This window comes from Mobula birostris, chromosome 25 (genome assembly GCF_030028105.1).
Source record: "Mobula birostris isolate sMobBir1 chromosome 25, sMobBir1.hap1, whole genome shotgun sequence".
Lineage (NCBI taxonomy): Eukaryota > Metazoa > Chordata > Chondrichthyes > Myliobatiformes > Myliobatidae > Mobula > Mobula birostris.
Window position 1 is genome coordinate 6232148 of NC_092394.1, and position 27804 is coordinate 6259951.

The following is a 27804-nucleotide window of genomic DNA, read 5'->3' on the forward strand; positions in this document are numbered from 1 at the left end:
CTCCTACAAGTCAGTAGGCTAGATAGATTCCAAGCTCAGTTTCTGCACTCTGTTGTCTCAGCCGTTGATCTTCAAGCAGTAGAAGGGCCACATTCTCTGCAGGGGGGGTGGAGCTCAGAAAAGTCTTGCTGACTTTGACTGCATTGCTCTTATAGTTAAGACCCTTACAACTCCTGCTGCTTGTGTTCATGCGCCGAGATTGTCTTCTTAGCTGTAGTTGGTTACCGTGATTGAGGAGAGAAGAGAGTGCAGTGGAAGATGGCACACTCAATACTGAACAGTAAAAATGGGAGTAACTTGAGCCTTCTTGAGAAAGTTAAGAATGATTAATGAATCAATAAAGGCTCCCAGTGAAGTGCAAAGCCATTGCGACAGGCCATCCAAGAATGATTTAACCGAGGGAAGGCCTGAACTGAAGGGTTTCTAATGATTAAACAGTGCAGACTAGAAGTAATAATGAGCAGTTAAAGTTACTGCATGTGTATCTTCAGAATAAGAATTTAAGAAATTAAGAGATTCTACAGATTCTGGTTATCCAGGGTAACATATTATAAGATGCTGGAGGAACTCAGCAGGTCCAGGCAGTATCTATGTAAAGGAATAAGCACTCAATGTTCTCGGCCTGAAATGTTGACTGTTTATTTCTCTCCATAGATGCTGCCTGGCCTGCTGAGTTCTTCCAACATTTTGTATGCATTAAAAAAATAAAGCTTTGATTCAGATTCAGATTTATTTGTCACATGTACATTGAAACATATTGTACGCAGTGAAAGGTATCATTTGTGTTAACAACCAACGCACCCAAGAATGTGCTGGGTGCAGTATGCTCCACAATGTTCCACAGAACAACACAAGCAATGACAGTGGCAAAATAAGACAGTGCAATGCCTATTAAAGGCGAGTGTAAAGATCATTACTACAAGGTGAGACTGAGACATCTTCTTGTAGCTCATCCTATTTCTCCTGTCTCCTTGACCGTGATCCGTGACTGCCTAAGGTGGTCATGTATTGACTCAGCAGTGAGAACCTGTGGAATAAGAAAGTTTTGCAATCATCTATGAAGGGAGGGTAGATCAGAGAACTGGGATATCTGTCATGATTTCCAATTCATTAAAATTAATTGTGCATGCCTGCATCTAGGATCATTTCTCTAACCTAACTCTCCCACTCTAGCGCTGCACCAAGTGTTTGGTACAATTTATTTTCTGATTTTTGGTGTTTACTCGACTTGCTTTCATATCTTTGGACTATCCCAAGGAGAAGATTAAAGATTAGCTTTATTTGTCCTATGTACATTAAAACATACAGTGAAATGCATTGTTTTGTGTCAAATCAAATCAGTGAGGATTGTGCTGGGCAGCCACAAGTGTAGCTATGCCTCTGGTGTCAACATAGCATGCCCACAACTTACTAACCTTAACCAATATGTCTTTAGACTGTGGGAGGAAACTGGAGCAACTGGAGGAAACCCACTCAGTCATGGGGAGAATATTCAAATTCCTTACAGATCAGGTGGGAATTGAACCCCCATTACAGTCAGCGGTTTGTAAAGCATCGCGCTAACTGCTACACTACCATGCCTCTGCAGAAAGGGGTATTATTGGGTTTCTTTGTTTTATGACTGCCTGTAAGGAGACAAATCTCAAGGTTGTATATCGTATACATACTTGGCTAATAAATGCACTTTGAACTTTAAATATTATCTAGACTGCAACATTACAAGCAGCATAGGCAGTCACAGGCAAAAGAGATGCTTAACATTGTAATTTACAGTGTCACCAGAGTCACAAATGCTATTTCACTGCAAGTAATCTAATTGTGACATTGGCTTTAAATTAATTTAATTTTGGGAGTGAGTACTCTTTTTGGTGCCATTGCACCAACTACTACACTAGTGTTTACAACATTGAGATATTTTTGAAGTTTATTCATGGCTTTAACACAACAGGCTGAGATAATTATAGTCAGGAGACCAGGATAACATTTCCCGCTCTTCCTTAGCACAAGTGCCATGGGTTTAATGTCATACCCAAAGGAAGAGATCTCTAACAGTAATGCACTCCCTCATCACTGGAAGTATCTGCCTAGTATTTGTGTTCAAGGCTTCACAGTGATATTTGAATTCATCACCTGTTCAAGTTAAAAAAAAAGATGCAATTTTTTTATATTGCCCTTCTGGAAATTGTGCCTTATGCTGGGCTCTGAATTCCTAGACATCAAACACAAGGCTCTCTCCTGACGTGTGAGCCTACACAGATGCGGTAGACTGTTTTGCAGTCAAACCCAGTACAATTTTGTCACTGGGCTGGGTGAGTAAACAGGTTCCCAGCAAAAAGCCTTCAGTAAAGTTTAGAAATGGGGTTGAGAGGGATAATAAATTAGCCATGATGGAATGATGAAACAGGCTTGATGGGCCAAATGGCCTAATTTTTCTATGTCTATAAGACCATGAGACAGATTTAGGCCATTCAGCCCTTTGAGTGTGCTTCATCATTCCATCATGTCTGATTTAATATCTCTCTCAACCCCATTCTCCGGCTTTCTCCCCATAACCTTTAATGCCCTTACTAATTAAGTACTTATCAACTTCTGATTTCAATATACCTAATAACTTGGCCTCCACAGATTCACCACCCTTCGGCTAAAGAAATTCCTCTTCACCTCTGTTCTAAAGGGACATTCTTCTATTCTGAGGCTGTGTCCTCGAGTCCTAGACTTTCCCACTGCTGGAAACATCCTCTCCACGCCCACTCTATCTGGAACTATGTCTTAGGATCTCATCTCCTTATGGACAGTTCAGTAACATTTCATGTATCCCAAAGTGTACTGCATGCCAAAAAATTGATACCAATGTTATTATGGATAAGCATTATAAAATCAACTATTTGCATAATTCTCTACTGTAAAGATGAAGCCACACTCAGTTTGGAGGAACAACACCTTATATTCCGTCTGGGTAGCCTCCAACCTGATGGCATGAACATTGACTTCTCTAACTTCCGCTAATGCCCCACCTCCCCCTCGTACCCCATCTGTTACTTATTTTTATACACACATTCTTTCTCTCACTCTCCTTTTTCTCCCTCTGTCCCTCTGAATATACCCCTTGCCCATCCTCTGGGTCCCCCCCCCCCGTCTTTCTTCCCGGACCTCCTATCCCATGATCCTCTCGTATCCCTTTTGCCTATCACCTGTCCAGCTCTTGGCTCCATCCCTCCCCCTCCTGTCTTCTCCTATCATTTTGGATCTCCCCCTCCCCCTCCAACTTTCAAATCCCTTACTCACTCTTCCTTCAGTTAGTCCTGACGAAGGGTCTCGGCCTGAAACGTCGACTGTATCTCTTCCTAGAGATGCTGCCTGGCCTGCTGCGTTCACCAGCAACTTTTATGTGTGTTGCTTGAATTTCCAGCATCTGCAGAATTCCTGTTATTTGCATAATTCAACAGTTTTAGAACAGAAAAAGGGGTAATTTGGTGTACATCCTCAAAATTATGATGGACCCAGAAAGAATAAATAGAGAGGGTGTTTACTGTGTCCTCTGATTGGAATTAAGTAACCAGATGACATAAATTTAAAAGAACCATCTAAAGAACTGAATAGAGAAGAGGAAAAATATCTTCAGTCAGCAAGTTTTGATGAGGAACGTGCTGCTGAAATGAGTAGAGCCGAATTTAATAGTATCTTCAAAAGGAAATTGGATAAATACATGAAATATAAGAGTTTGCCGGCTGTGATGAAAGAGCAGAGGCAAGTGTGATTAGTTGGAAAGCAAACTGCTACATTCTAGCTGCAGGATTGTCAGTTTTCTCCGCAGTCTGACCATGTGTTCAGCACAGAACAACCACTAAATGCAGGGTCTCCTGCTCCGCATGACTCAGTTGTATCAGCTGACGCCTGGTTCTATTTATCTGATGATGCCATGCAGCTTAAAGTGACCTTAGCAGAATCAAAAACACAAGAGATTCTGCTGATGCTGGAAATCTAGAGCAACTCGCAGAAAATGCTGGAGAAACTCAGTAAGTCAGACAAGCATTGATGGAGAGGAATGGACAGTTGATGTTTCTGGCCAAGACCCTTCATCAGGACTGAAGGGGGGGTGGGAAGAAACCAGAATAAGAAGGTGGGGAGAGGGAGAAGGAGTACAAGCCTGCAAGTGATAGGTGAGACCAAGTGAGGGGGAAGGTATGTGGGTGGGGGAAGGGGATGAAGTGTAAAGCTGGAAGGTGATAAGCAGAAAAAGTCAAGTCAGGTGGCTTTTTATTGTCATTTCGACCATAAACTGCTGGTACAGTACACAGTAAAAACAAAACAATGTTCCTCCAGGACCATGGTGTTACATGAAACAACACAAAACTACACTAGACTAAGTGAGACAACACAAGGCTACACTAGACTACGTAAAACAACACAAAAACTACACTAGACTACAGACCTGCACAGGACTACATAAAGTGCGCAAAATAGTGCAGGGCAGTACAATAATTAATAAACAAGACAATAGGCACAGTAGAGGACAGATTACAATATAATAATAAATGATGTAGATGTCAGTCTAGACTCTGGGTATTGAGGAGTCTGATGGCTTGGGGGAAGAAACTGTTGCACAGTCTGGTCGTGAGAGCCCGAATGCTTTGATACCTTTTGCCAGATGGCAGGAGGGAGAAGAGTTTGTATGAGGGGTGCGTGGGGTCCTTCATAATGCTGTTGGCTTTACGGATGCAGCGTGTGGTGTAAATGTCTGTAATAGCGGGAAGAGAGACCCCGATGATCTTCTCAGCTGACCTCACTATCTGCTGCAGGGTCTTGTGATCCGAGACGGTGCAATTCCAGAACCAGGCAGTGATGCAGCTGCTCTGGATGCTCTCAATACAACCTCTGTAGAATGTGGTGAGGATGGGGGGTTGGAGATGGACTTTTCTCAGCCTTCGCAGAAAGTAGAGACGCTACTGGGCTTTCTTGGCTATGTAAAGGGTTAAATCAAATTAGGAGAATCAAATTTGCTCGAGTCAATTGTTTTGCCATTTAGAATAAAGGTTTGGACTTACCACTGATTGTGTAGGATATATCTTCAACAAGTACCCAAATACTCAAGTCTCAACACAGAACATAGTACAGTACAGCCCAGGCTGTTCGACTTACAAAGTTGTGCCAAACTAACTATCCCTCCATTCTCCACACATTGAAAATTCAAAGTAAATTTATGATCAAAGTTGTATATGTCACCATGAACTACCCTGAGATTCATTTTCTTGCAGGCATTCACAGTAGAACAAATACAACAGGATCAGTGAAAAAGTACACACAAAGAAAGACTGACAAATAATCAACGTTTCTATTGAAGAGCCTCTTAAACATTTTTATTGCATCTACCTCCATCACCACCCCTGGCAGGGCGTTCCAGACACCCACCACTCTCTGACCCACACATCTCCTTTGAACTTTCCTCCTCCCACCTTAAATGCATGTCCTCTAGAATTAGAGATTTCATCCAAGATTCACCCTATATGGCTGCACCACTCTTTATGAAGTCTCAAGTGAGATTATTAATTTTCTTTCCAGTTATTGCAGTGTGTTTTTAATGACACTCCTTCAAAGAGTCATCGAGTGCTATAGCACAGAATCAAGCCCTTTGGCCCACCTAGTCCGTGCCATGTGTGGCTGGATGGAGATACGTCTCCACCAAACGAGGCGTAACTCTCTCCTTCCCTCCGCTAGCCTGCAGGGCACCCTTACTTCCCCCCCCCCCGTGCAACTAGGGTCATGTGAAGCCAAGGGAGGAGGTGGATAGTTGTATGAGCAGCTGGTGCATATCAAAAGACCACTGATGCCAGGCAGACAATCTCTGAAGAGTGTTGATAATGGCTGGGGTCACCCATCTTTCTTGTAAAGGCACTGCCCAGAAGAAGGCAATGGCAAACCACTTCTGTCGAACAACTTGCCAAGAACAATCATGGTTATGAGACCATGATCACCCACATCATAAAATGATGATGATGATGATGAGTCCATGCCAAATTGTTATTCTACCTGATCCCATCGACCCACACTGGAACCACAGCTCTGCATACCCTACCCATCTAAACTTCTCTTAAATGTTGCAATTGAACCCAGATCCACCATTTCCACTGGTAGCCCGTTCCACACTCACACCACCCTCTGAGTGAAGTAGTTCACGTTCACCCTTATGTTTCCCTTAAATATTTCACCTTTTACTCTTAACCTATGACCTCTAGTTCTAGTCTTGCCCAACATGATTGGAAAAGGCCTGTTTCTATTGACCCTATTTCCAATCTCATGAATGTAGGATTCTCACAAGAGCATGTCTCATCAATTTTGCCAGCTTTTCAAAGGTACATGGATCATGTTAAGGCCAATGGCCCCACCCATTCCACAGTGGTAAATACATTCATTGGCCAATTTAGTAGGTACAGCTGTATATTAATCTAAATATCTAATCAGTCAATCATATGACAGTAATTCAATGCATAAAAGATATGCAGATATGGTCAAGAGTTTCACTTGTTGTTCAGACCAAACATCAGAACAGGGAAGAAGTGTGATCTAAATGACTTTGACTATGGAATGATTGTTGGTGCCAGACGGGGTGGATTGAGTATTTCACGCACAACAGCCTCTAGAGTTTAGAGGGAATGTTGCGAAAAAAAAACATCCAATATATGGCAGTTCTGTGGGCAAAAATGCCTTGTTAATGAGAGAGGTCAGAGGAGAATGGCCAGACTGGTTCAAGCTGACAGGAAGGTGACAGTAACTCAAGTAACCGCACATTTCAACAGTGGCGTGTAGAAGGGCATCTCTGAATGCACAACACATCAAACCTTGAAGCTGATGGGCTACAGCACAACAGCAGAAGATCACCCCAGGTTGCAATGCTGAACTGAATAAAGTGGCCTCAGAGTGCAGATTCAATCTCATTGTGTTATCAGTAGTGAGAGAAACTCAGAATCTCAGACTCCCAACACTCTCCCCCCCCCCCCCCCCGAGACCTTATGAATAAGAGGCTGCCGGAGGAGGTAACTTTAAAAGATCCCCTAAACCACAGACTGCAGATTCAGAGGCCGGATGCTGTGGGAAACAGCTCTGAGTTTGACCGTAGCTTTAGATTGGATGCTGTACATTAAATGCCCAGACAGGAGACGTCTAACTAGATACAGCTGCTTCCAGTTCCAGATGAAGATGAAACAACCGACAGGATAAATCATGTAATCGTGTGGGATAGTTCACTCTTGTCAACACAGAATCAAATTAACTTTCTGAATTTAGCACGAAAATAGAACATACAACGTTACAGCAGAGTACAGACCCTTTAGCCCTTGATGTTGTGCCGACCTTTTAACCGACTCTGCATAGTTCCTCACACATAGTCCTCCATTTTTCTATTATCCATGTGCCTATCTAAGATTCTCTTAAATATATCTGCCTGTACCGCCACACCTGCAGCGCGTTCCCATCTCTGTGTAAAAACACTTACCTCTGACATCCAACCCCCCCATACTTTCCTCCAATCATCTTAGAATTACTTCAATGGAGGGGATGGTCACTGAACTACAGAATGAATTTATGGTCAAAAATCTGGAGGTCCACAAACCCACAAGGTTCTTTCTCTTTTATTTCCTAAATGCTGTCTGTCCTACTTGGCCCCAAAGTTGGGTGTTCCATCCCACTTCACCAACGTGCCCGGGTTCTTTCCAGGTGCCCATTCAAGGCTTTTACAGAACAGTAAGTACACTCAGTGGCCACGTCATCAGGTACAGTATATAAGGTGCCTAATAAAGTAGCCAATAAGTACTCACTCTTCCTTCAGTTAGTCCTGACGAAGGGTCTCGGCCTGAAATGTCGACTGCACCTCTTCCTAGAGATGCTGCCTGGCCTGCTGCGTTCACCAGCAACTTTTATGTGTGAAACTTTACAACTCTCCCCTTGGAGGGTCAGACACCCTGAGCCAATAGGCTGGTCCTGGACTTATTTCATAATTTACTGGCATATTTTACATATTACTATCTAACTATTTATGGTTTTATTACTATTTATTATTTATGGTGCAACTGTAACGAAAACCAATTTCCCCCGGGATCAATAAAGTATGACTATGACTATCACATTTCTTCCCAATTCTGATGTTTGGTCTGAGCAACAATTGAACCTTTTGACACAAAATAATCTGTAGATGCTGGGATCAAAGCAACACTCACAGCGCACTGGAGGAACTCAGCAGGTCGGGCAGCATCCGTGAAAAAGATCGGTTGACGTTTCAGGCCGGAACCCTTCGTCAAGACTGTAGAGGGAAGGGGCAGAGGCCCTATAAAGAAGGTGGGGGGAGGGTGGGAAGGAGAAGGCTGGTAGGGTCCAGGTGAAAAACCAGTAAGGGGAAAGATAAAGGGGTGGGGGAGGAGAAGCAGGGAGGTGATAGGCAGGAAAGGTGAAGGAGGAATAGGGGAAAACTTCCATGATGAGGCTAAACTCAGGTTGGAGGAGCAACACCTCATATACCATCTAGGTAGTCTCCAGCCCCTTGGTATGAACATAGAATTCTCCAACTTCTGGTAATTCCCTCCCCCTCCCTTCCTCTATCCCTATGTCATTCTGCCTCCTCCCCCAGCTGCCTATCACCTCCCTCATGGTTTCACCTCCTTCTACTACCCATTGTGTTTTCCCCTATTCCTTCTTCACCTTTCCTGCCTATCACCTCCCTGCTTCCCCTCCTCCACCCCCTTTATCTTTCTCCTTACTGGTTTTTCACCTGGAACCTACCAGCCTTCTCCTTCCCACCCTCCCCCACCTTCTTTATAGGCCCTCTGCCCCTTCCCTGTACAGTCCTGACGAAGGGTTCCAGCCCGAAACGTCAACCGATCTTTTCCACGGATGCTGCCCGGCCTGCTGAGTTCCTCAGCTTGTTGTGAGTGTTGCTTTGAACCTTTTGACCATGTCTGCATGCTTTTATGCATTGAGTTGCTGCCATGTGATTGGCTGATTAAATATTTGCATTATCAACCAGGTGTACCTAATATAATGGCCACTGAGTGTAAAGTTGAAAGGAAATAAATGCACTGAACTACAGGGAAAGATGAGAAAAATAGGCCCTATTGGATAGTTCTTTCCAATAGCTAACACAGAAGCAATGTGTTGAATGGTCTTCCAGCGTGCTGTTTCACTGTGTGTGCTCATGTGTGTGTGTGTGTGTGTGTGTGTGTGTGTGTGTGTGTGTGTGCCACAGTCCCTGCCCGTCCACCTTCCTCACTCAAGTTACCCATAATCTAGATACCCAGCACAGTTACAGGCCCTTACAGCCCAACAAGCCCGTGCCATCCAATTATGCCCATGTGACGAATTAACCTACTAGCCGATGTGTCTTTGGAATGCGGAAGGAAACCCATGCAGTTATGGGGAGAACATACAAATCCTTACAGACAGCAGTGAAAATTGAACCCTGGTCACTAGTGCTGTAAAGTGATGTGCTATCTGTTATGCTACCATGCCTTGTTACCTCTGGAATAATGAGGTAGTATTCATGGGTTCATGGACCATTCAGAAATCTGCTGACAGAGGGGAGGAAGCTGTTTCACAATTGGTGGGTGAGTCTTTAAGCTTCTGTACCTCCTTTCCAATGGCCACAACTTGTGCCATCGATCAACTTACAATTAATTTCCAAAATGGAAAGTTTAGGCCGAACCCTGTACTGCTCATGGTTGGTGGCAGAACAATACTAATGGGATATATAAATACTGTGCCTGCCCCTCCCTTTTCTCCAGCCCAGGAAACAATGCCTGAGCTTCAAGGAACATCAAGTAAACAGTGTGTCCAGTAATCAAAAGCAAACTTGAATCGTGTTCTTCCAGATGTTGACTATTACTGAGAGCTTTTTTGGCCAAGGCAGTGAGCAGGGAGTAAGGCATGTCCCAGTGTCATTTTCACTCAAGTGCTCTTTAACTGTCTCATTGTTTCAGCTTTGAGCAGAGAAGTTGCTTCCAGAATCCAATGACTCATTGGGTAACCGCACAGTCCGGAGTGCAACTCAATCTCTGGTCTCTTCTTAGTTTGCTGATCTGCTCCAGTGACACACCCTGATTAGTTACCCTAAGTCTGGGAGAGAAGCATGAGGAGTCAGTCAGAGTTGCTGTCCTGGTCAAGACAATATCCAAGGTTCTTCCTAGACTCCCAAGTGACATCCATTCTCACGCCATTCTACAGGTACGCAGTAGAGAGATTCCTGCCAAGATGCATCACTTCTTGGTATGGAAAGTGCACTGTGGCAGACAGGAAGGCTGTATAACAGGTATTCAAAACTGCCCAATGCATCACCAGCACCGGCCTACCCACCATCAAGGACATATATACAGAAAGGTGCCAGAAAAGGGCTGGTGACGTCATGAAAGATCCCACCCATCCTGCTCATGGACTGTTTGTGCCACTCACATCAGGGAAGAGACTATTTAGCATCCTCACCAGGACCATCAGACTCAAAAATAGTTACTTTCCTCAAGCAAAAAGGCTGATCAATATCTCCACCCATTAACTCCTCCACTACTTCATCATTTGTACATTTAGAAGCTCTTCTGTATTTATATTTCTTGTTTTTTATTATTGTGTTCTTTATCTTTTGTATTTCTGTGCTGCATCAAATCCATTACACTTATATACAGAAAATGATATGAAACAGTCTTGAATCTTGAATGCAAAATACACTGTGACACTGCTTTATAAAGAAGATTTTAAAAAAAGGCTTTTGCCAGTGTTCAAAGTTCAAAGTATTAAAGATGGCACAGTAGCATTGTGGTCAGTGTAATGCCACTACAGCACCAGCAACCCAGATTCAAATCCTGCTGCTGTCTGCAAAGAGTTTGTATGTTCTCCCAGTGACTGTAGAGTTTCCTCCAGGTGCTACAGTTTTCTCCAACATTCCAAAGACATACGGATTAGGAGGTTAATTGGTAGCATGGGTTCATTGGCCCAGAAGGGTCTGTAACCATGCTGTATCTCTCAATTACATTAAGTTTATTATCAAAGTACATATACTTTACCATATCCGACCTTGAACTTTATTTTCTTGCAGGCATTTACAGAGAAAAAGAAATATGATAGAATTTACAAAGAATTACACATAAATAGGCAAATAGCCACTGTTCAAAAGAAGACAAATTCTCAACATCACAAAAACAAATCAAATTTCAAGTCAAGTCAAGTTACTTTTAATTGTCATTTCGACCATAACTGCTGGTACAGTACACAGTAAAAATGAGACAGTGTTTTTCAGGACCATGGTGCTACATGAACAATACAAAAACTACACTGAACTACGTAAAAACAACAAAAAAACTACACTAGACTACAGACCTACCCAGGACTGCATAAAGTGCACAAAACAGTGCGGGCATTACAATAAATAATAAACAAGACAATAGGCACAGTAGAGGGCAGTAGGTTGGGGTCAGTCCAGGCTCTGGGTATTGAGGAGTCTGATGGCCTGGGGGAAGAAACTGTTACATAGTCTGGTCGTGAGAGCCCGAATGCTTCGGTGCCTTTTGCCAGATGGCAGGAGGGAGAAGAGTTTGTATGAGGGGTGCGTGGGGTCCTTCATAATGCTGTTTGCTTTACAGATGCAGCATGTGGTGTAAATTTATGGTGTCTGTTAGAGTTTGAGGCATACAAATATGATACTAGTTTCTGATATTAAAACAGTCAAAATTGAGTTTATTGTCATGCACAAGTACACGTGTGCAAGAGTACAATGAAAAACTTACTTCCAGCAGCAACAGAGGCACATATCATATAAGCAGAATTCTTAAGAAAAACAAAATAAACAAATGATGCTCAATTTCCGCAAGAAAATACAGTTAGAACAAAAAAAAGTCAGTTTTATTGCAAAATATTCATAGTGTTGCTAACCCATAGTAATTAGGGTTTTGCCAATTGATTCAAGGCTGAAGGAAAGTAGCTGTTCTTGAACCTGGTAATAAGGGCTTATGTATCTCCTGCCCGATGGTAGTTGTGACTACACTTCACTATACATACTTGTTTTGGGACACCCATGGTGGTAAGAAGTTCTAATGAAGGGTCTTGGCCTGAAACATTGTCTGTTTACTCTCTTCCATAGAGGCTGCCTGACCTGCTGAGTTCCACCATCATTCTGTGTGTATTGCTTTGGATTTCCAGCATCTGCAGATTTTCTCGTGTTCTTTTTTACTTTCCTTGTGCGCAAGGACAACAGCATGGTTCCCTGTCACCCACAGTGTTCTGAAATCTGAACAGAAAACTGCTACTTTTATACAAAATCGACTTATCAGTTACAGATATTGATTATTGTATATGATTGAATTTTTTACTTACAAGAATCAATTGGTATTCACAAAAGAGGTATTTGTTAAAGTCAATTGAAACTGCAAGCAGACTGCCGATGATGTTTTGTAGTTAGTAATGACAATAGAGTCTTAAACAACAGGAATTCTGCAGATGCTGGAAATTCAAGCAACACACATCAAAGTTGCTGGTGAACGCAGCAGGCCAGGCAGCATCTCTAGGAAGAGGTGCAGTCGACGTTTCAGGCCGAGACCCTTCGTCAGGACTAACTGAAGGAAGAGTGAGTAAGGGATTTGAAAGTAGGAGGGGGAGGGGGAGATCCAAAATGATAGGAGAAGACAGGAGGGGGAGGGATGGAGCCAAGAGCTGGACAGGTGATTGGCAAAAGGGGATACGAGAGGATCATGGGACAGGAGGTCCGGGAAGAAAGATGGGGGGGGGGACCCAGAGAATGGGCAAGAGGTATATTCAGAGGGACAGAGGGAGAAAAAGGAGAGTGAGAGGAAGAATGTGTGCATAAAAATAAGTAACAGATGGGGTACAAGGGGGAGGTGGGGCCTTAGCGGAAGTTAGAGAAGTCGATGTTCACGCCATCAGGTTGGAGGCTACCCAGACGGAATATAAGGTGTTGTTCCTCCAACCTGAGTGTGGCTTCATCTTTACAGTAGAGGAGGCCGTGGATAGACATGTCAGAATGGGAATGGGATGTGGAATTAAAACGCGTGGCCACTGGGAGATCCTGCTTTCTCTGGCGGACAGAGCGTAGATGTTCAGCAAAGCGGTCTCCCAGTCTGCGTCGGGTCTCGCCAATATATAAAAGGCCACATCGGGAGCACCAGACGCAGTATATCACCCCGGTCGAATCACAGGTGAAGTGTTGCCTCACCTGGAAGGACTGTTTGGGGCCCTGAATGGTGGTAAGGGAGGAAGTGTAAGGGCATGTGTAGCACTTGTTCCGCTTACACGGATAAGTGCCAGGAGGGAGATCAGTGGGGAGGGATGGGGGCGACAAATGGACAAGGGAGTTACGTAGGCAGCAATCCCTGCGGAATGCAGAGAGAGGGGGGGAGGGAAAGATGTGCTTAGTGGTGGGATCCCGTTGGAGGTGGCGGAAGTTACGGAGGATAATATGTTGGACCCGGAGGTTGGTGGGGTGGTAGGTGAGGACCAGGGGAACCCTATTCCTAGTGGGGTGGCGGGAGGATGGAGTGAGAGCAGATGTACGTGAAATGGGGGAGATGCGTTTAAGAGCAGAGTTGATAGTGGAGGAAGGGAAGCCCCTTTCTTTAAAAAAGGAAGACATCTCCCTCATCCTAGAATGAAAAGCCTCATCCTGAGAGCAGATGCGGCGGAGACGGAGGAATTGCGAGAAGGGAATGGCGTTTTTGCAAGAGACAGGGTGAGAAGAGGAATAGTCCAGATAGCTGTGAGAGTCAGTAGGCTTATAGTAGACATCAGTGGATAAGCTGTCTCCAGAGACAGAGGTAGAAAGATCTAGAAAGGGGAGGGAGGTGTCGGAAATGGACCAGGTAAACTTGAGGGCAGGGTGAAAGTTGGAGGCAAAGTTAATAAAGTCAACGAGTTCTGCCTGCGTGCAGAAGCAGCGCCAATGCAGTCATCGATGTAGCGAAGGAAAAGTGGGGGACAGATACCAGAATAGGCACGGAACATAGATTGTTCCACAAACCCAACAAAAAGGCAGGCATAGCTAGGACCCATACGGGTGCCCATAGCTACACCTTTAGTTTGGAGGAAGTGGGAGGAGCAAAAGGAGAAATTATTAAGAGTAAGGACTAATTCCGCTAGACGGAGCAGAGTGGCGGTAGAGGGGAACTGATTAGGTCTGGAATCCAAAAAGAAGCATAGAGCTTTGAGACCTTCCTGATGGGGGATGGAAGTATATAAGGACTGGACATCCATGGTGAAAATAAAGCGGTGGGGGCCAGGGAACTTAAAATCATCGAAAAGTTTAAGAGTGTGAGCAGTGTCACGAACATAGGTCAGAAGGGATTGAACAAGGGGTGATAAAACCGTGTCGAGGTATGCAGAAACGAGTTCGGTGGGGCAGGAGCAAGCTGAGACAATAGGTTGGCCAGGACAGGCAGGTTTGTGGATCTTGGGTAGGAGGTAGAAACGGGAAGTGCGGGGTGTGGGAACTATAAGGTTGGTAGCAGTGGATGGGAGACCCCCTGAGCGGATAAAGTCAGTGATGGTGTGGGAGACAATGGCCTGGTGCTCCTTAGTGGGGTCACGATCGAGGGGTAAATAAGAGGAGGTATCCGCGAGTTGTCGCTGTGCCTCGGCAAGGTAGAGGTCAGTACGCCAGACTACAACAGCACCTCCCTTATCGGCGGGTTTAATAATAAGGTTAGGATTAGTGCGGAGGGAGTGGAGAACAGAGCGTTCCGAAGGAGTGAGGTTGGAATGGGGACAAGGTGTGGTGAAGTCAAGACGGTTGATGTCCCGTCGGCAATTAGCGATAGAGATCCAGAGCAGGCAGAAGACCAGAGCGGGGTGTCCATGAAGAAGAGGAGGGTTGAAGACAGGAGAAGGGGTCATCGGTGGGGCTGGAAGAGTCCTTGCCGAAGAAGTAGGCTCGGAGACGGAGACGGCGAAAGAAAAGTTCCGCATCATGGTGAACACGGAACTCGCTGAGGTGTGGGCGAAGGGGGACAAAGGTGAGGCCCTTACTGAGAACAGAGCGTTCTGCCTCCGACAGTTAAAGGTCGGAGGGGATGGTAAAGACCCGGCACGGATGAGAGCTGGGATCAGGGGTGGGGGGAGGCTGGGGGTGTCAGTGGAGAGGGGAGGGTTGGGGTGAGAGGAAAATGGAGCCTCTGAGGACCCAGGAGCTGACGATGGGATCTGAAGGAGACGGGGTTGCAGAGTGGTGGTGGGGGAAGGGGAGACGGGAGTCACAATAGCAGCACATAAAGACCCAGCCTGGAGTTCAAGGCTGGAGTCGCAGTTGGTGGTTGCGCAATCGCTGTGAAGGTGTCCATGGTCGTTGCTGGAGTCCGGGTTTTGAATATGCCCTGAGGTGTTGGAGCCGGCGAGATCAATGGCAGAGCCGCAATCTGAAGTTCATGCCTGCTAGTTTCAGGGCCAGCAGGCTCTGGAGTCCGTAGATGTAGGATCTTACGATCTTTGCCTAACATGACAAAGTCAAAAAAACGGCGATTGCAGGCGTGAATCCGACGGAGGATGAAATAACGGGTAGGACCATTACAGACGGCGAAGAAAGTGTCCCGAAGGTGTGGAAGGGTCTGGGATAGGGACACCAAGTACCTCCTCATGGTGGAGAGAGTCGCCTTCAGAGCTTGACGGGAGAAGCGGCGAGAGGCAGAGTCAATAAAATGTGAGTACCTGGGATCCTCAGAAGGTCCAAATTGAGAGGCTTGGAAACGAATCCTAAAGCCAACTGGAGTAAGTTGGCGACGGCGGCACGTTCCAAGAAAGGATATATGGCTGTGATAGCGAGTCTGAGTCAAAGTGTGGTCGAAAAGTAGAGTCTTAGTTGTTGGGTATGCTTCACACCCTTCTGTTATCTTGTCGGTCCCTATTGTATAAAGGGACACTGTTTTAGAAAGACCTTTCTGGAAAAGTCTCTTTACAGAGGCCTCACTCGTTTGGTTTGAGTACACGCTACCGGTCTATCTCGTCTGCAGTAAGCAGAAATGTGTTCAGCAGTCTCACTTTAAAGGTCTCATTTGACTACAACTGTCCTAGGCTATCATTGTCTTCATCAACTTCCACAGAGCTGGAAAAAACTCACCAGATCAGACAGTATCTGTGGAAGGAGAGCATTTAACATTTCAGATTCTGAACGTTTCATCAGAACTGAGAAACTCATTTTCTCAATTCTTAATCAAGGGTGCCAGATTTGAAATGTTTTCTTTCCACAGATGACATCTGACCTGCTGAGTTTTTCCAGCATTTTATATATTTCAGAACCAGAATCAGATTATTATCTCTGAATTGGATAAATTGAAATGTGTTGTTCTGTGACAGCAGTACAGTGCAAAGACAAAAAATTACTATAAATGACATAAGTGCATAAATAATGCAAAATAAAGGGAATAATGGAATAGTGTTTATGGGTTCGTGAACCATTCAGAATCTGAGAGCAGAGAGGAAATTTCAAAGTTTAAAGTAAATTTTTTATCAAAGTACATATATATCACCATATACTACCCTGAGATACATTTTCTTGCAGGCATTCACAGGAAAACAAAAATCAAATGCAATAGAATCCATGATACTACTCATAAAGGGTGATAAACAACCAAAAAGACACCTGGATGAACTTCAGGCTTGACCCAGACTGATGTTAGTTCAATGTCACTCACAATCAGGATAATTGTGATAAGTGCCAGTTGGGGAGAACAGATGGAGGTGTGAATCAGTGTGATACAATAATGTTTACATCACTGTTCTCATAAATTCCCAGTTATCTCCGGATTCCAAAATAGCCGGAGTCTCTAGGGTTGTACTTGATAATTTATGTAAACAAAATAAAGATAAGTATATAAAAATACAAATGTCTGAAGTCTGCAATAAAGGAAGAAAATGATGAAGACACTTAGCAGGTCAGGATCATCCATGGTAAGAGAAACAGGGTAAAAGTTGCAGCTCCAAGACTCCTCAGAACTGATGAAGGGCTTCAACCTGAGATTTTATGCTTAATCCTGTTTGACCTGCTGAAAGCTCCTAGCATTTCTTGCTTTTATTGCAAAATGAGGATGAGCCCTAAGTGACCTTCCTACTCATGGACTTCATTCAGAACCAATGTTGTCAAGGTTTGGGGTCACATGTTCTGAATCCATGAACAATATCGATCCTTCGACACAAATGTACTCTGAAATCACTAATGTCCATATGATTATAAGTCATAGGAACAGAATTAGGCCATTTGGTCTATCGTATTTGTTCCGCCATTCGATCATGGCTGAGTTACAGTGCCATGCAAAAGTTTGGGCACCCCTGGTCAAAATTTCTGTTACTGTGAATAGCTAAGCGAGTAAAAGACGACCTGATTTCCAAAAGGCATGAAGTTAAAGATGACACATTTCTTTAATATTTTAAGCAAGATTATTTTTTTATTTCCATCTTTTACAGTTTCAAAAAAACAAGAAAGGAAACGGGCCCGAAGCAAAAGTTTGGGCACCCTGCATGGTCAGTACTTAGTAACACCCCCTTTGGCAAGTATCATAGCTTGTAAACAATTTTTGTAGCCAGCTAAGAGTCTTTCAATTCTTGTTTGGGGGATTTTCGCCCATTCTTCCTTGCAAAAGACTTCTAGTTCTGTGAGATTCTTGGGCCGTCTTGCATGCACTGCTCTTTTGAGGTCTATCCACAGATTTTCGATGATGTTTAGGTCGGGGGACTGTGAGGGCCATGGCAAAACCTTCAGCTTGTGCCTCTTGAGGTAGTCCATTGTGGATTTTGAGGTGTGTTCAGGATCATTATCCTGTTGTAGAAGCCATCCTCTTTTCATCTTCAGCTTTTTTACAGACGGTGTGATGTTTGCTTCCAGAATTTGCTGGTATTTAATTGAATTCATTCTTCCCTCTACCAGTGAAATGTTCCCCGTGCCACTGGCTGCAACACAAGCCGAAAGCATGATCGATCCACCCTCGTGCTTATCAGTTGGAGAGGTTTTTTTCATGAAATTCTGCACCCTTTTTTTCTCCAAACATACCTTTGCTCATTGCGGCCAAAATGTTCTATCTTAACTTAATTAGTCCACAGGACTTGTTTCCAAAATGCATCAGGCTTGTTTAGATGTTCCTTTGCAAACTTCTGATGCTGAATTTTGTGGTGAGGACACAGGAAAGGTTTTCTTCTTATGACTCTTCCATGAAGGTCATATTTGTGCAGGTGTCGCTGTACAGTAGAACAGTGCACCACCACCCCAGAGTCTGCTGACTCCTCCTGAAGGTCTTTTGCAGTCAAACAGGGGTTTTGATTTGCCTTTCTAGCAATCCTTGAGCAGTTCTCTCAGAAAGTTTTCTTGGTCTTCCAGACCTCAATTTGACCTCCACCGGTCCTGTTAACTGCCATTTCTTAATTACATTACGAACTGAGGGCACAACTACCTGAAAACACTCTGCTATCTTCTTATAGCCTTCTCCTGCTTTGTGGGCATCATTTATTTTAATTTTCAGAGTGCTAGGTAGCTACTTAGAGGAGCCCATGGCTACTGATTGTTGGGGCAAGGTTTGAGGAGTCAGGGTATTTATAAAGCTTTGAAATTTGCATCACCTGGCCTTTCCTAACGATGACTGTGAACAAACCATAGCCCTAACAAGCTAATTAAAGTCTGAGACGTTGGTAAAAGTTATCTGAGAGCTCAAATCTCTTGGGGTGCCCAAACTTTTGCATGGTGCTCCTTTCCTTTTTTTCACTGTAAAGTTGTACAAGACAAAAATAATACATTAATCTTTCTTAAAATGTTGAAAAGAATGTTTCATCTTTAACTTTATGACTTTTGGAGATCAGTTCATCTTCTACTAACTTAACTATTCACAGTAACAGAAATTTTGACCGGGGTGCCCAAACTTTTGCATGCCTCTGTATATTCCTTCTCAATCCCAGGTGTATTTTTACTACAATCAGTTGAGGCACCTTGACTCCACCAGTGATCTCCATTTAACTAATTTCTAAAGCCAACTGGCAGCACCAGTGATGATCTGGTGTTTCATATTAAAGGGAGTGAATACTGACACAATCAATCATTTTGTGTCTTATATTTGTAATTAATTTAGATCATTTTGTAAAGATCTATTTTCACTTTGACACGATAGAGTCCTTTTCTGTTGATCAGTGTCAAAAAAAGCCAAATTAAATCAACCGTGAATCAATGTGGTAGAACAATAAAACATGAAAACTTCCGGTGGCGGGGGGGATGAATACTTTTTATAGGCACTGTATATCCTTGCTTTTATATTCTAGTCCTCTCGAAATTAATGCTAACATTGTATTTGCCTCCCTTACCGCCGACCCAATATGCAAATTAACCTTTAGGATTACCCATTTGGTTTCTCACTTGCTACTTGGAGGAACTCACTATATTCCTTTTGATTTCTGCTTTTCTCACTTTACTGCAGTGACTGTAGATTAATACTTGCTTCATTGCATCTGAAGCTGTGGTACATACTGAGGTTGTGAAAAAATTTGTTGGGGATGCCATATTCTTTTGTTTATTCCTTTCCCCTAGTCTTGGCACATTTGGACATTGGGTCATTAGGACAACATGGTTCATTCATAACCTTTCTTCTCTGCCTTCAGAAATAGGAATTCAATATTAGAGGTAGAAGCAAGAATAGTCCGTTTGGTGCCCTGATTAGGGCAGCATGATAGCAGAGTGTTTAGTGCAGTTTCTTTACAGCACCAGCAATAAGTGATCACATTCGACTCCCACCACTGTCTGTAAAAAGTCTGCACTTTCTTCCCGTGACTGTGTGGGCTTCCTCTGAGTCCTCCGGTTTCCTCTCGCATTCCAAAGACGTACGGTTAGAATTAATAAGTTGTGGGCAAGCTATGTTGGCACTGGAAACGTGGCCACACTTGTGGGCTGCCCCAAGCACATCGCAAATGATGATGCAAGTAATCCATTTCACTGTATATTTCAATGCAGATGTGACAAGCTAATCTTTTAATCCCTCAGTCTCTTGATGTGTGCTTCATTATTCAATTGGATCAAGGCTGATCATTCACCATTTTCCTGCAGTCACTCCATAAACCTTGGTTTACCCAGTCTCTAGGAGGGTGAAGTGTCAAGCAATGTTGTGATTTCCCGCTGATTATCCTGCTCCACATTGTCTGAAAGGCTTTTCTCATTTCTCTTGCAGAGCTGCAGCGAGAGGGGAGCATTGAGACGCTTAGCAACAGCTCAGGCTCCACCAGCGGAAGCATCCCACGCAACTTTGAGGGTTACCGCTCACCTTTGCCCACCAACGAGAACCAGCCACTCAGCCTCTTTCCAACAAGTTTCAACTAAGCCCCTTCACTCGTCCCTCTCACAAACCCTCCCTTCTTCTTCCTCACCCCCATCCTCTCCCACCCTTTTCTTCTCATCCTACCCTTTCCCACTCTTTCTCTTCTCCTCCCCCCCCCCCCAGTAATTTCCTGCCGTTGGAGCCATGCCAGCCCAGGTCAACAAAATGGGCTGCTAGACATTGTCTCACCATCTCCAGTAATTGCCGCACTGACACTTGTCACCTGAATGGCGGACACGATCACAACTTGTAACTCTTAGTTCATGGTTTGTATCATTCAGTGGAGTTGGCTTTGCAGACCTCTAATTCTCAAAAAGAGATACTAACAAAGGGATTATCTAAACTCTTAAATCAGGGACATATATATCTCTATTTCATGTTCTTTCAGTTAATTCACGTTTGCAATGCTTTATTTCTGGGGTTAGATCTGCCACTGTTGCCTGACCAGGAATGTTAAATTGATACCACTTTGGGGTTCAGTGGGAACCTCTTATCAGAGGTTTCCCATTTTGTGGATTGCTGTGATTGAGTTTCTAACATTAAAAAGTGTAGGGATCACTTGTCCACTAACTCCATTTGCATCCATGAGTGAGTGCTATTGACCTCCTTGGGGTTGGAAAGATGATGGGGAGATTTCAAGGCTAAAACGTTCAATGTTGCAACAAGATTCACAGGAGTAAACTGATTACAAACAGTCGGCTCAGTATTCAGTTCCCAGACCCTGTGCTCCAACTACTCCAGTGATGTGGTCAGAACACACTGGATCAATAGAGATCATTAGTCAAACATCTAAAAAATAAAAATGTGCATGGAATTCTGGTGGGAGAGATTGCCGAAAGAAACAGATTCTGAAATGTCCTTTTATTTACTCTAAGTTACCGGTGGAAAAATGATATGTCCAGCCGTATCATTGCTCTCTCCAATCAGTTTAGTCACTCTGCTTTTGAAGTGCTGACTTCCCACGGTATTAGGCACACAGCCACCCCTCTGATGGATAGGAGTCCTAGGCAGGCTGACAGTTCAGCTCTAGGAAAGAGGAACTACCATGGGATTTGGGTCTTAGGGGAACTGACGTGTCTGTCTTTGGACCAAGGCTACCAATATGGTCTGTTGCTCACATGCACAAAATGCTGGAGGAAGTCTGCAGGCCAGGATACATCTATGGAAAGGAATAAGCAGTCTACGTTTTGGGCCATTACCCACACACTACGGGCTGTGGAAAGTGCCACTTGCTCAACGGGTTTTGGCTTTAAAAGAAAAGTTGTACTTTTCTTTTAAACTGCTCTAGTACTCCACTGAGTTGGGTGCCTTTAAATGGCCTGTGATTTTCCTGGTAGGAAAACGTTGTATTCAGTGTTAGACCAAAGCTTTGTGATAAACTGTGGGCAGTGGTACAACTGCTGCTGCCAACACTCATCGGCATTGACCTTGGAGACTCACACGCGATGGGATTGTGCCGTGCCACATATTGAGAATGTGCGTCAATCACATGATTACTGTCTCATCCGAAGCTGCCACTGTAATCTGCAACCATTGATTTCCTCACTCGGGCTGAGGTCTCTCTTAAGAGACAGGCTGAGCAGCCACAACACACAGACCACAAACAACATCGCAGAGATTTGCTGAATGAATCATCACCAAACATGTCAGTCCAGTGACAGCAGTTCTGAGGCTCACAGAGGAGGACAAATCTAGTCTAAGTTAGTTCCATTTAAACAGAATTGTTTTTTCCACTTGAGAACGATTTTTTTTGGGTGGAATCAGTCATTTGTGACATTAAAGGGAGTCATATTTCCCATTGTGTCTACACCCAGCTGCTCAGATTAATCCCACTTCCCACCAACTGGCTCTTAACCTTGTAGGTAGTTTACTGGAGACACAACAGACTGCAATTGCTGGAATCTGGAGCATCAAAAATCTGCCAGAGCAACTGAGCGGACGGAGCAGCAGCTGTGGGGGTAAAAGAATCCTGTTCATTTTGTTACTTTTCAGTGATCGAGGTTTTTGTTATTTTATTTAGAGATACAGCGCAGTGACAAGCCCTTCTGGTGCAATGAACCTGCACTGCCCAATTGCACCCATGTGACTAACTAACCTACTAACCCGTATGTCTTGGGAACGTAGGAGAAAACTGGAACATCTGGAGGAAACACATGCAGTCACCGGGAGAACGTTCAAGCTCCTCACAGACAGTGGCAGGAATTGAACCCGGGTCATTAGCACTGTAATAGCGTTACTGTGCCATCCCAGTGCTTCATTTTATTTCATTTGCTAAGGCATCTGGCCTCAGTTAATTTCAGCGGAGGAGGCAAGCAAGGGGTCAGGACCCATGGAAACCCACCCAGCCCTCAGTCAGTCACCCGCCTTGGACAGCAAAGATATCACTTCCACAAGCATTGACTTCACTAGAGCTTGACCCCCACGGATACTGACTGTCACTCTGCTCCCGGGAAACATGACCGGTGGAAGCCATCAGTAAGTAGTGAGCTTCATGGGTTCTGTCAGATGCAGATTTATATTATTTATTTACCACATGTGCATTAAAACATGCAGTGAAATGTGGCGTTTGCATTAACAACCAACGTAAGGATGTGCCGAAGGCAGCCTGTGAGTGTCGCCACACTTTCCGGCACCAATACAGCAGTTCCACAGTGTTCAGCGGAGATACACAGGCAACAATAACAGCACAACTAAACAAAGTTAAAAGTTCAAGAAAGCAAAACAACAACAGCAAAACAAGCCCCTTTCCTCCCACCCACCCACTCTGACAGACCTCCAGCTCCAGAACAGGCCGCCTCCAGGGTTCTTGACTCCGAACATGGGGACATCAGACCTCTCATTTCTAGACATGCCAGCCCAGGGGCTTTGACCATCACTCCTCAAACTCTGGTCTTTGACCTCTGGTATCGACCCCAGGGCTCACTGATTATGAGACATTGAGCTCCAGGCCTCACACATCCACATAGTATACAGGTTACGTCCTTTACTGGCACACTCTCAGATCAGTACAGCCAATGTGGTGGGCTCCATTGGCACTAGTTCTGACTTGGCGATGTTCTTGTCTCCATCATTGAGGAGTGAACTCCTTTGGGTGCCAACTGATATTGAGATACAGTGTGGGTATTTTGCCCGAGTGATCATTTTTGATTTGTGACTGCACCCATTGTGTGCCTGCAGGGTGGTTCAGTCATTGAGAGCTGAACCTAAAAATTGACTCCATACATTCTAGAGAAACAGCAGTAATTAGGAATAGGACCCTGAATAGATACTGTCCTGTCCGCCGTGTCACCAGCCCATTCCTGCTGCTCTCCTTCTCCTTCGTTCTGAAGGTAGTTGTAGTTCCCTGAAGATCCAATAGTTTGGCACTGAACCTGGGACCTCTGGTCTAAATGTCACAACAGCATCTCCGCTCATCCATTGACCTTTTTTTTGTTTTAGTGGTTAGAATAACTTTGTTCTTTAATTACAAAGAAGTGAATTAATAATTATTTAAAATATATTTCAACTTGCACAGAAGATGACCCTGTGAATCCAAATTAAAGCTGCAATCTCTGGTGTGTAAGCCAAGCTAGCTGTTTTATTCCTGCAGCATAACCCAATGACTGTTGCCCTGAGTCATGCTGTGAAAGAGATATTCGGTTAAATACTCATGTTTTATCTAAGGATTTAGTCTGTGAGATTGTTATCAGCCATTTTATAGTCTTGTGCCTATGACCCTTGACATATAGAACAGTTGCATTGGGAGATTTTGAAATCACCAAGGCTGGTTAGACAACCTGGGAGATGTTTGTGGTGGGCCTGACACTGTGATTGCAGTATGGATTATGTCTGTCTATCCAGCTGGACAGTGGTGAGAGGCTCCGGCTGTTTTTATATTGTTGAAATGAACCAGGTGAAGATCCAGGAGGCCATTACCTAGATTTGAGGGTCTCAGGGAGAAGCCCTTCTCTCTTCTATATCTTCCGGCAATGTACTTAAGACTAAAAGATTAGTTGGAAAAATTGTATTTATTCCTTTATGTTTGTATCGTGCATGGGAAATGACTCAAACATAAGAGCAAGGAGGGCGATTAGGCAATTTGGCCCATCAAGTGCTCCACCATTTGACTCATCTAGTGCTCTGCCATTCAGTCATGGCTGATCTATTTTGCTCCTCTCAACCTCATTCTCCTGCCTTCTCCCTGTAACCTTTGATGCCCTTGCTAATCAAAAACCTGTCAACCTCCGCTTTAAAGATACCCAATGACTTGGTTTCCTTAGCCATCTGTGGTAATGGATTCCACAGGTTCACCACCCTCTGGCTACAGAAGTTCCTTCTCATGTAACCAGAGCATCTGGGAAAAGAATGCGATCATAGATATTGCTGAGAAACTGGTAAAGCTAAGAATACCAAGGGGAGGGATACAAGGGAGACGATTGTCAGGAAGGAATATAGAGTGAGAGATTAGCAGAAAGAGAAGTATATATCAAAAAAGCAATAATGTTCAGAAAACTCTGGGTGAGACAGAGAATGCAGAGGAACTGAAATAATAAATAAAATTAGAAGAGCATGTATGAATAGGAGAAAATACCTGGGAATACTGGAAGCACTGCAGCAGAGAGGGGAGAGGTGATTTGTTGTCTGTAGTTTAGGTTAGGAACAAGCCCTATCCCCATGGGTAGTGTGTAGAGTACTGTGTAAAAGTCTTAGGAACATATATATACTGTATATATACCTAGCATATTTAAGACTTTTGCACAGTACTGTATATTGGTTAAAATAGGAAGGTAGTTGGGAAACAGAAATAAGAGTAGCTTTGTATTAACCCAGTAGTATTAAGTGTTATTTGGTAACTGGAAAGGCATAATATACAGTACTGTGCAGAAGTCTTGGGCACCCTAGCTACATATAGGTACATGTGCCTCAGACTTTTGCACAGTACTGCACACACAGACACGCACATATATCGCACCCACATACATCACACACACATATATCACATCTACATACATCACACATATGACATCACAGATACACATATATCACATCTACATACATGCACACATATGACATCCACACACATCACACGTACACATACATCCATCACACACACACCAGCATATCGAATGCATACAGATCAGACACACCGACATGTACACACATACACACTTACTGATGGGCAGAAGAACTCTGACCTGATCTGATCTCCATGGTGAGAGGCAATTGCTTACTTGCATTGATCTGAATGGTGATAATTTTTTTAATGCTTCACTTAGATTCATCTCATTAACCGATTATTTGTTTCCTGCTCTTTTATATAAAACCATTACCTTCCACACCTTTAGACCCACTCAAGTTAAACGGATGTGACTCATCCCCAAGCTGGAGATAAAACTGCTTGTGCACTGCTGAAGCTGAGGCTTTCGGATGAATGTGCTAAAGCCAAGATTTTGTCTGGCCTCTTGGGAAGATGTAACCGATCTTGTTGCACTTCTCGGCAGTGCTGCAGACAATGTGTATCCCTCCACAGCATCAATAAACAAAAACGAGACCTGCCTCAATATCAGATAATTTTTTTGGGATCTTGCGTGTCAAGTTGGCTGCTGCATTTCAGAGTTGAAGCTGAAGTTCAAGTTCAAGTGTAATTGTCATTCAACCATCCACGTGAACACAGCCAAACGAAACAGAGTTCCTCCAACAACATGCCAAGGTGCAAACCACAGTACCAACAGTCATATGCAGCATAGGGCACATGCAGCATGTATAACTACAGTAGCAATAAAAAATACAGCCACAAAAAATAGTAATAATCTAGCCCAAGTTTCTAAGAGTCATGGTCTGTAGACTGATGTTGCATGGGATGATTGTCCTGTAGTATAGTCTACAGTAATGGCCATGGTTCAAGAATTTTTCACTGGCTGTGATGGATATAATAATCTACTAGGTTCTATAGTGTAATCTATTAGGTTCTGAAAGCCATTGTATGAAAATACAAGACAGTCTATCTTTCCTCTGGACCAACTGCTAGAAGATGCCAAACACAAATTATCCAATTTTGTTTTGTTGTTGACTCCATTAAGTATTTTCCATCTGCTCACCACTTCCTCCCCTCCCTCCTGCCCTCGAAATCAGGAACTCACCACATACAGAATCACAGCCATGAACTGGCGCCACCACAGATTCTCCACCCATCATTCTTTGATCCAGATTAGATCCTAATCAGGGCCTGTGGTGTAAATACAGTAAAACATCAGGTCCTGCAATGAATTGTGTTTGTCGCTTTTTATCAGACGTACTGTGCCTCCGGCCTTCACACATGCGATCAAAGGCAGACGTGCAGGCAGTAAAGGGATTGAACTCTTCCTCATTCCTTTCATTATCAAGTTGCCAGTAGAGTGTGTGTCTTCCACCCTGCCGTTGGTAAATTGCCACCTCGATGGCTGTAGATTTGCTTCTGTACAGTGCACAAAGTGACTGACTTCCTGTATTCTGTAATGATACTGGGTACTGCTTTTGCTGCTAATTTAATTGCCAACTCCTAATTTCAACCAGTCCAATTAATAAAAATAAATTATAAATTTAACCTGTGAAAATGTCTTCAGTGTTTTAGACAGATGAACTCCTCACAGCTCCCAGTAAAATTGGGTTTCAGACTTCATTTGCCCGTGCTTGGTTTCTTTATTAGACTGACCACTTCTTCAGAATCAGAATTGGGTTTATTATCACTGATGTGTTGTGAAATTTGCTGTTTTGCGGCAGCAGGACAGTGCGGTATATAACACATTACTATTTATTATCAAAGTACGTATATGTCATCAGAAGGGAAGAAGCTGTTCCTAAAATGTTAAGAAACACAAGAAAATGAATCTCAGGTTAGTATATGATGACATATATGTACATTGATAATAAATTTACTTTGAACTTTGACTGTGTGTCCTCAGGCTCCTGTACCTCCTTTCTGTTGGCAGCAATGAGAAGAGGGCAGGTTCTGGTTGGTGGGAGTCCTCAACTGATGATTGTGGCTTCTTTGAGGCATCCTGACAAAGTTCAAAAGTTCAAAGTAAATTTATTATAAAGTACGTATATGTCATCATATACTACCCTGAGATGCATTTTCTTGCAGGTGTTCGCAGTAGATACAAGGAACTCCAACGATGGACAAACAATTAGCGTGCAAAAGAAGACAAACTGAGCAAATACAAAAAAACACAAATAATAAATAGATAAAGAATATTGAGAACATGCGTTGTAGATTTCTTGAAAGTGAGTCCATAGAGATGTCCTCAAAGATAAGGGGTCTAGTGCCCATGCTGGAGCTGAGTTTACAACGCCGAGTAGCTTTTTCCGATCCTGTGCAGGCAGAGATGCAACCAGTTAGAATGCTCTTCACAGTGCATCTTGCATAGAAGATATCGAACAGTACAGCACAGGAAATTTAAGCTTCATATTTGCCTGCACATGGACTGTGTGTAGATACAGTATGCCTATCAAAATGCCTCTTAGACATTGCCGT

The 27804-nt window shown here is 43.7% G+C and overlaps 1 protein-coding gene across 3 annotated transcripts in view; it reads left to right on the forward strand.

Moving 5' to 3' along the window:
* Window positions 1-26874, forward strand: part of bcas3 (BCAS3 microtubule associated cell migration factor) — a 975956-nt gene extending 949082 nt beyond the window's left edge. For all 3 annotated transcript variants that reach the window (XM_072243678.1, XM_072243680.1, XM_072243679.1), the window contains one exon: window positions 20166-26874. In XM_072243678.1, coding sequence (XP_072099779.1) covers window positions 20166-20314 — 149 coding nt within the window. In that variant the 3' untranslated portion in view covers window positions 20315-26874. The remainder of the gene's footprint in view (window positions 1-20165) is intronic.
* Window positions 26875-27804: the final 930 nt, after the last annotated feature.